General features: G+C 43.9%; 1 protein-coding gene across 1 annotated transcript in view; it reads right to left on the bottom strand.

The window, feature by feature from the left end:
• Window positions 1-1,462: 1,462 nt before the first annotated feature.
• Window positions 1,463-10,274, bottom strand: part of SETBP1 (SET binding protein 1) — a 372,368-nt gene continuing 363,556 nt past the window's right edge. The window contains exon 6 of the mRNA XM_055125505.1: window positions 1,463-6,889. Coding sequence (XP_054981480.1) covers window positions 6,228-6,889 — 662 coding nt within the window. The 3' untranslated portion in view covers window positions 1,463-6,227. The remainder of the gene's footprint in view (window positions 6,890-10,274) is intronic.

The raw sequence follows: 10,274 nt of genomic DNA, 5'->3' as shown, positions 1-10,274 counted from the left end.
TGGGTTTGATCCCCGGCGTCCCATATGGCCCCCCAAGCACCACCAGGAGTGATTCCCAAGTGCAGAGCCAGGAGTAACCCCAGAGCATTGCTGGGTGTGACCCAAAAAGCAAAAAAAAAAAACAAAAACAAAAAACAGCCACATGCATGAGTGAGCTGACTTTCTGAAGAATCTTTCTTAGCACATGGTCTTGCTATGGATTGATGACAACAAACAAACAACCCCCCCCCAAACCCAAACCTTTAAAGTTTAGCTCATGTATTCCACAACCACAGCTTTGTCCTGCACGGGAGCCTGGTGGGGAGAGAGTCAGGACACTTGCAGACATCACTGTCGACTTCAGAAACATGGAGTCTAAGGAGCCAGCATCATGTATTGCTTAATATCCTGATTCTGTTGAATATAATTGGCACTGGCGAAGAAAGATGGGGTAAATCCTTTACTAGAGGTTGCAAGCTATCTTAATCTCAGGAGGGTGCTGAAAAAGCACAAGTGCTCCAACCATGGACACATTATCCTAGGATTCTCCTTTCAGAGGCTTCTCTTTATCCCATCAACTTCCATCAATCCACAGGTGGGTGCTTCGGATCCCAGTCATCATCTCTTCACAAGGACCAGACGGCAGGCAGGCAGGAAGGCAGAACTACTTCTAACATTTCCTACTTACTGCTTTCAAAAGATGCTCATACAAAGAGAAAGAGTGAAAGCAAAAAAAAAAAAAAAGTGCACAGACTTAAATACACTTACAGAGTGTCGAGTGTGCCAATTCCATTTTTAAATGGGTGTTCAAAAGCCACTTAGGCCTTCGGACTGAGCGAAGGGGAAGAGGAGAAATTGCTGCCTGAGAGCTCCACCTTTCTTCGAAGATCCCATTTCCCTGTCATCATGTGCCATTTTGCTCAGAACAGTGTTTGTTTTCCCCATTCAGGCCTTGTACATTCCCACAGAGTTAGAATCAAGCCATTGCCTTATGGTTTTGTTCAGACGGTAGACTTTGAGTAGATGATCAGTAACTGTCTGTGGTTGATTAAACGGCCTTTTCTGCTATCACTTCAGTAAAACTTTAAGTCCAGCCAGGGATCTATTCTTTAGATATCTGACATCCTGGGATATTTAGTAAGAAAGCTTAATCCCTATCCATAACGTTCTTCTGAAAATTTAGGACAGAATGGAACAGTCCTAAATACACTTTGATTGCTTTAAGCAAAGGCCTGACTGGTTCTTTGAATCAGCCTGTCTTTATGTCCAGGTATATTACATTCTGAACAGTAACCCAGTAAATCAGACTCAAATCTTGTCCATGATAAATATGCTTCTCAGATTCATACAAAAGGCAGAGGTTTGGTTAGAATTTTCTCAATGATTCTATATCCAGTGGGTGTGAGCAAAGACCCCCAAATGCTATTAAACTCCTTAGTGATGTGAACCAGATGGAAAATAAAACAAAAGAATTCACAACTCATGTTAGACTGAATTGAATGTCTTTAATTTCACACAATGAATAACATATGAATAGGATTAACTTTTTTTTTTAATAGTTAAGTGCTCTATACTGTGCTAACCTGATCTGGTAGCGAAAAAGACTGAGCTTTCTTTTAGAAAAAATGTTTAAAACCCAACATCTAAGACCATGAGGAGCATGACAGTAAAGCATGCCAGATGTCTCTACGCCTCAAATAACAGCAAGTCCATGTTCATTTTAAATGTACAAAAATGCTTTATGAATAAAAACTGTTACAAAAAGAACATTTCAAACAATGTACAATTTTTTCTTGCCTCTATATTCAATAAAATACAAATACATTTTTTGTTCTAAAATATGTTTACATACAATCAAAGTAGAACATGCAAATTACACTTTAAAAAAGGCTTTTAAAAACCACTTATGAATACAAACTAAAAATTAGCCAGCACGACTTGTAAGACAATCTTGTGCCCCATTTTCTTTCTTTTGAAATAGATATATACATATTTAACACATCATGTGCATTTATTATTATTTAAGAAATAGATTTTTTTTTAAAAAAAAAGGAAGAAAAAGAAAGACACCAACCGAAGGTGGAATTACCCTTCTGTGTTGACTGGGGCAGCTCTCTCTAATCTCCCCCTCCCTTTAGTGTTTATGGTACCTGGGTAAGTAGGCAACAATTATCCAGGAAGTTTCTCCCTTGGTTGATATGTGCTTCAAAGACTGTCCCCCAAGTGACTGAGTCCAATAAGGAAGGAAGGCTCAACAGTGGGGTGGACTCTCCAAGAAATAAGAGGCAGGAGAGCCTTGTATTGTGGAGAGAAATTTTAAAAAAACACCAAGAAAATGCTACGGTATATTACAGTTCAAGTTTCTAGGCACTGTGATGACATCATTTGTAAGCTCTGGCATTTGGACCTTGTATACTCTAGGGTAGTGTTGAGAATTGTCTATATTTATCTACTTTTACATAATGAAAAGGACGGAAAATCCTGCAGTGTAACACTTAAATGGCTTTTGAGGCATTTCGGCTTCTGCCACCCCCTCTTCTCTCCATGCTAGAGTTGGCATTTAAAGGCTTCGGAAAGAAATGTAGAGACTTTTAGACAGTTCCCAGGTAAATCTTCCTAGGGGTAAGGAAAAAAAAATATTCTCCGAAAGCTCATTATCAGAATCTTATTGGATAATAAGCTGTAAGAGTGAGATTTTCTCCTTAAGTCCTAAAACCAAATCCTTTTGATCTACATGTAGTATGTCACATCACCTTACACTGTTATTCTGTCACCACTTGCTATCCTATTTATAGACCCAGCAATGCACAGAGCACACTTTCTGACTGACATCAAACATGGCCTCCCACCCTAGATCGCAGCCAAATTAACACAATAATTTTCTGTTAACCCTTAGTCACTTAGTCAGTGGTTGTTGATCTGTGTCCTGCCAAATCACAGACCAGTCTCTCTTCTATTTTTCCCTCCCATCCCCCACCTTGCGTTGTATCCAGAGCAGGCAGATAGAAGTGCAACTTCTGTTCTTCATTTAAGACCAGAGGCTGAAAAGCAAATGGTACCTTTGACACTTAGGCCAAGGATCCAGAGTCCCATCACTACCTTCAAGGAGGTCTTTCTACCTTCATCTCCTTTTGCTCAAACCTAATCAGACTCTGAGGGTTCATGCCTGCTGCTCACGGAAGGCAAATATTCCAGAAGAAGGCAAAGAAAACCAAGGGGGTTCTTATCATGAAATATTTTGCATAACTGTTTATGGATTTTGGAACATTCCAAATGACACCCACAACAAGAAAGGCAGCCACAGAAAGCAGTTTTGGGTGAGGAGAGATCACTGGAGTTTGGAGAGCTGGGTCCTCATCCTGGTTCTGCAACCAAGGAACTAAGTAGTGGGGGCTGACTCTGAGCATCGATTAAAAACGAGAGGCCAGTAAAATGAGGTTGGTTAGAAAATAATGCGAGTCGCTCAATGTGGTTGAGTTAGGTTAATGGAGATCAAGAGCGAAAGAGCAAAAGAAGAAAATGAAAAAGTAATGCGATACTAAGGGAGGAGTGGGTGGTGGTGAGGAGGCTGGGTAGGTAGATGATCAAAAGGGCTTACTTCCACCTCTAAACAGCTGTTCAGCATGTTTCAGTTTCGTTTTCTGTAAGTTTTAATCTATTCTTAGGGTGCCAAAGTCGAGGATTTGCATTTCACTTGAAAACTGGAGGACTGGATTCATGATTAAGTGTGCACCTCTGATGAATCTTTCTGGCATATCTTGCATTGTTTGGAAGGCTTCCTAATTGGCAAATTGTCACCTCCTAGAGGTTAGGGCCCTTTCAGGGTTGGGTCCCTTTCCAAAGATGCTTACATTGAGCAGAGCCTGCTCATTCTCCTCTGCAGGAGGACTTCACATCTGCTGTCAGACGGTGGGAGAAACACTATCACATCAGAAGCAAGAGGGAAAAAAAAAGAATGAAGAAAATGACTTTGAAAATCCACCAGGAGAGAAACCTTATGGCTTAATTGGAATGAAAATGGTTGCTTTTTCCTTGGAATGGCAGGGTTAGTGGGGCTAATTGAAACCTTCCTTTTGGGTGACTTTGGAACCCCTCTGACATGGCTTACGAATGACAAATTGAAAGTGGCTGCTCTGATTTTGTATTTCAACCTGTGTGAAATGCCAAAGGTGAACCTAAGCCACACACTGAGTATCTGCAACATAAGTTTTAAAGAACAGGAGAGTGCATTTCTTTACACTTCCACATTGCTAGGATGAAATGTGACTGATCTACTGGGCAGCAAACAATGTCAAGTCCAAGGTGACAATGCAAAGTAACTGGACTCTGAGGCAATTTTAAGCAACTGTTGGTACATGACAGAGCTGTGATAATTGCGAGCCTATCAACTTGGAATTTTCAAATTTAGTCTCATAGACACCTCATCCCATATTCTCATGTTCCTGACAAAAATTCACCTCTCACTTAGGAAATTATGTGTTTTGAAGTGATAATTTCTAGCCCATCCCAACTTCCTGAAATACCACCTAATTTGGAGGTAAACCAGATATTCAAATTCCCATTAGTCTCTCGGTGTCTCTCTTTTTAAAATCTACCATACCAGGTGTTTGATGTCTTGGGGAAGATAAGGGGAGGAGGGGGTGGGGGGAATTGAAAATACTTATTTGAAATTTCCACACCAGACTTTTAGAATACATCTACGGCAATGGAATAACTTCATATTCATTGTGAGTCTTCTTAACATGTTTTACTTGGGCTGTGGAAATGGATAATAAAGATGGAATATCTGTCCACGCTAAACCAATGGTTAGAGTACAACTTGGATGAAACGTACAGCTGAAATTGACCATTTAAAAGACGATTTGTCACACACAGTTTGCATCCATGCAGACTGATAGATTTATAATTACATTATGTACAAAAAATGTTTGTTTATTAAGGCAACCACAGTTTGGATACTTCGTCCAAGGTGGCTTGATATATAATTGGAGTGGTGATACCCTTTGAGCATTTTCTTTCTTTTATTTTTCTCCAGATAAGAACACTTACTCCCATTTGCTTTTAAGAAATAATTATCAAGGGATAATGAAATTCTATTGTTTTCGTGTTTCCTGTTTACCAATAACCTATGATAATTATTTGTATTGTTTTAAAAAGTCACATACCAAGGCATTGTTAGACACTTATCTTTTGGGTTGGCTCTGAAATTTCAGTCCTGGGTGATTTGTCAGTTATTCCATTTGCTGTGCAGGTATGAAAACCATCTTATTCTGCCTATTCTCTGTCGATATGTTTTAAGTATAAAAAATAACCTGGTTGACACCTGGGCCAGCAAGCCCTCGGCTGCTCTAAATCGCTTAGTAGGAAGGCTCTATCATTAATGAGTATCTGTTCCACATGATGATTGGGATTCACGGCATGCTAAGGGTGAACGTTACGACAAAGTTAAGGTTTCCGTTATTTAGGGGGTGTGCCAAGGAAAAGGAGGCAGCAAGGAAGTTAATGAAAAGGGAAGTGGAAGTACAATGGGGAAAAAAGAACCGATGAGGCTAAGTATCACAGCATGTGGGAGAGGGCGTACAGAAGACTATGATTTGTCTAAGGTTGCCTAGCACTAGAATTCCACCTTCTGTTGAAACGGTTCCATCTGAGACAGTATTGTTAACGGAAAGATTCAGGTCACCTGAAGATGATATTGGCGCCCGAAAGCCCAGCGGAGCCCAAAAGCCCCCCAAAGAGACAAAACAAACAAAAACCCAAATCAATGGAAGTGGATGACAACAAAGCCAGTGGCACGAGTTGCAGCTTTTTTCCCCCGCTCCCCTTGGAATGTTTTCCCATGGAGGGAGTTTCCCTTGACTTTCCTGGCCAGCAAATGCAGAGACATCCAGGGCGCGCCTGGGCACGGCGGGAGGTCAGGGCCAGCCGGTGCCCCCTCCTCCCCGACCTCCGTGAGGGGTCTCTGGCCCATCCGGGATCTGGATCAGCCCTATGCAAGCGCCACTTGGCTGGGGAACTGCCGTCGGGGGGTGGGGGGCGTGTGTGTGTTGGGGGGGCGGGGGGGAGGAGTGTTAAAAAAATACAAAAAAACCCAAACCAGCACAGAGCCGCTTCTCTGGAAGGTGTCCCCTGCCTCTGCTCTGGCCGGAGCTCGCGACGTGCCCGGCCGCACCCCGACGACTCTCTGCAGTTCCCGGGGTCCGCTGCCCGCCGTCCCCAGTTCAGACGCCGCGACCCTCGTGCCCCCCCTAGGGAAGGCCATCGCTCTCGCTCCCCCGGGCCTTCCTCTGCCTTTTGGCCTTGACCTCCTCTTCCTGGGGAAGGGGCTGCTGCGGGGAGGGCTGCTGCTGCGGCTGCTGTGGCTGCTGCGGCGGCGGCGGCGGGGGAGGGGGCGGCGGCGGCCGCGGCTGGGGCTTGTGTTTCCTCTTGCCACCCCTAGGGGTCTTGGGCAGCGGCGGCGGCGGCGGCGGGGGCGGCGGCGGCGGCGGCGGCGGAAGGGGCGGGGGCGGCGGCGGAAGGGGCGGGGCCTCCCGGGCCATGTGGATCACGGCCTCGATGGTGGCCATGACGGCGTCCTGGCTGGCGGCGGCCTCCAGCACCAGCGGGCTCAGGCTGGGCTTCTGGCCTCTCTTGCTGGGCAGGTCGATGCATTTCTCGAGCACCGGCATCTGGTCTCTGGAGTCCTCGTCGAACTGGCTGGGCTGCTTCCGGGGCCGCCCTCGCCGCTTCTTGACGAAGTTGTTGCCGGTCTTGGATTGTCTCTGCAGCCGCTTGGCCTTCAGGATCTTGTTCACGTGGTCCAGGTTCTTCTTGGTGGACAGAATCTTGGTGTAGTGGCACATCTTCCGCACCTCGCACTGGATGGCTTCGATCTCCCGCCGCTTGAATCGCTTCTTCAGGGAGGAGCTGGCTGCAGGAGGAAGAGAGAGAGACATTGAGCCGTGCGGAGGCAGCAGGCAGCGGTGCAGGCACGATGCCTGCTTTGGGGCGAGTCGAGGGAATTCGTCCTAGGACCAGGAATCAGACCCTATCTGTTCGTCCTTTTCTGTTAAAATAGTGGTCAACTATTTCAAGGGGAGTTCTCCCAACCCTCCTATTATTTTGATCTCCCCAGCAGTTCGTGAAATATACATGTTCTATTTTTTTTTTGGGGGGGGGGAAGGGAAAAGGGGAATGAAGGACGCGCCCAGGACATGCATAGGATGCCTGAAAGCCCCTCAGCCAGCCAGGCTATCCCAAAATACAAGGATCCGGGGGATGCTGTGTTGCCCGGGCCTGCAGTGTCCCAATTAACTGGGTCACTCCAGCGATGCTGGGGCCTTCAGGGCTGCAAATGGAGAAGCTAGGGGCGGAGGGAGAGGAAGGTATGGACTGTGGTGGAGTGGAACCCGGACTGGACACAGTAGGAACACTAATGACTCTTTTTTGTCTCCCTGGCCCTGAGGTTCCTCAAAACGGTTTGGAAATTGAGGCTCAGATGATGTAGGCAGCTCTGTCATGGGAGTCAATGACAGACTCATAAAATCTCATGATTTTTCCCTTTTATGCCTAACCCACTCGCACTCTTTGATACTTGATCTGATTCAGCTTAGCATTATGTTATGCTTTGTTGTAGAAAAATGAATGAACATAATGGCACATGGAGATGGACTACAGTATGCAATTTAACCTAATTTCAGTGGACTTAACCATCCTCTACTGGTAGAAAACTGGATTGTTTTCTGGAACACTTTATTTAAGGTGCCACCAGTGTCTAATCCCACCCCTTTCCAAGTAGACAAGTTCAGGACTAGTCAACTGGTCTGCTAATGTCTAATTGACCAGATCCTTTTTTTTTTCTTTTTAAACTATTCATCCTCCCAGAACTTTCAGGAACATATCAGCCAGCTGTTTTGGAATCATTTACACTCTTGCCACCAGGCTGTTGTTTGCAAAGGGTTCTTTCATGTCCTGGTGGCCAGATGAGGCTCAATGAGCCAAACTTCTAGTCTCAGGAAGTCTTGCATGGCCACCACTAAATAACCTTCAGAAAGGTTTCATTTTGAAGTTCAGACACTATAAAGCTAGAATGGCTTCAAGATGGACAGTGTGCTGGCCTTGCCTCTTTCAGATGCTGTTTCTTTGCTCCTGTTGTTCCTGAGAAGACACCTATACATACATCTCTCATACAAGTACATATAGGCACACATGCTGCATGAGCATGCTCACTGTCCCTAGCCCCACCCCAGCTATAAACATCAGTATGTTGTCACTTGCTGATGTAAGGTACTCTACATAATCAACTCCAACAGAAGAGGCCAATCTCCTCTCCCTACCCCCTCACCAACACATCACCAGCCTGAAAGGAAATGTGTTTTGTGTTAGCATCATGGTTTTTGGTACCATATTTGTTAGACTACCAACTGCTGAAGGAGTGGAATAAAGGTATTCAGTGAAATAAAGAAAATATGGAGGAAATTCTCACTAATGCAGGGACACTCCCATTTCTATGTTACCTCCCCCATCTCTTTTTTTTTTTTTTTTGCTTTTTGGGTTACACCTGGTGATGCACAGGGGTTACTCCTGGCTCTGCACTCAGGAATCACCCCTGGCGGTGCTCAGGGGACCATATGGGATGCTGGGAATCGAACCCGGGTTGGCTGAGTGCAAGGCAAATGCCCTACCCGCTGTGCTATTGCTCCAGCCGCCCTCCCCCATCTCTTGTGTGTGGTATGCACCACAAATTTCCAGGAGGATTTTATTTGAAGTTATTTACACTCCAAGTTTCATGGAGAAGAAAGCGTGGAGTTACATAGGGCAGGCAAAAAATATGACTTTTGGCCAAGGGTCATTATAAGACTTACCACACAATAAAGAAGTACTGAACAATCTTGGAAATATGTTACAAAGATCAAAATGGAATGAACTTAGAGTAAACGTCTGACTACAAAATTGTAATGGCTATAGTTAGCATAGTTAAAGGAAAACCTTGTTTCAACTGAAAATTCTTAAATGCAGGGGCAAATTTCTACCTATCTGTGTGTCCCTCACAAGGTCTGGCATGGTGCCAGATATTTAATGGGGAAGACACATCAAATTGTTTCTGGATTGTCCAATCACAGAAATCACTCTTGCTTTATAGTCATCCTATCCTTCTCTAAGAGTTTTTTTTTAAGCAACCATTGCAAATATAGCAATTCTAAGAGTTAGCAGAGTAAAGCAATGTACCTCATCCACACAGCTCATAAATAAGCAAAGAGAAGTCAGCAGTATTCCCCAGGTCCCTGGCATTATTCCAAACAAAGTCCCCATCTGCAGTTTATTCTCTAGTTTTGGTTTCTATCATGCACAGAGGAAGAGGATTCTAGGTGATATATAATAGAACATAGAGGAATAAAGTCAATCATATGAGGCAATAAGATGGCAAAATTGGAGGAAAGCTTCACTGGGATACCATCTGAGTTGGAAGCCACTTGGATCAAATGTAGTCATATGCCACTTAAACAACATATTCAACAACCATCTGAATGGTTGATAGTGATTCCAGTAAGCTACACTGTACAGATTAGGTATGATGAGTCTATGCCACTCAGGTTTGTGAGCTTACAGTCTGACATTTGCACAATGAAGAAACAGCGTAAGTGGCACATGGCTGTGCAACCAATAGGTTGGCTCTCTAAGAAGATCCTTTTTAGCATGAAATAACAAACTAAGTAGCTGGAGCTGTGCCTCAGTGGTGGAGGGCATTCCTCACATGTATGAAGCCCTAGGTTCATTCCCCAGTAATAGAAGCATACCCTTGACAAACAAAAGGAGAGAATAGTAAAGAATCTCATAGCTAATCATTTTTATATGCTACATGATTTTTTATGAAAACCTGTGAAGTAAAAATTTATTCTGACTGGTGTCACCATACCAAACAGTACTGAAAAACCATACTTTTCCCTCTGTACTCAGTGTTCTTATTTAACAAATGTTAACTTTGGGCCCTAGAGGGTTTTTTTTTCCAAAAAGAAAAAAACAAAACAAAACATGATTGATTTAGGTAAAACATTTCCCCTCTCTAAATTTTCCTCCTCTTTTCTTTTCATACTTGTGTTTATACACTTCTAATATATATGTAACTGAGACAAGTAAAAGTTAGCGGTGAAAACTACCTAGTTTTGAGATCATAAGGAAGTCAGTCAATATTACACTCATTATGTGAGTGTATTCTGGTATAATTATCTTGGATAGAGACTGGGCATAAGAACCAGAGTTGAACACAGGCAATGCCCTGGGGATTCCACTTAGAAGTTGCCCTCTTAATTTATTTG

This window comes from Sorex araneus, chromosome 2 (assembly GCF_027595985.1).
Source record: "Sorex araneus isolate mSorAra2 chromosome 2, mSorAra2.pri, whole genome shotgun sequence".
Lineage (NCBI taxonomy): Eukaryota > Metazoa > Chordata > Mammalia > Eulipotyphla > Soricidae > Sorex > Sorex araneus.
This window is presented reverse-complemented; position numbering and strand designations above follow the sequence as displayed.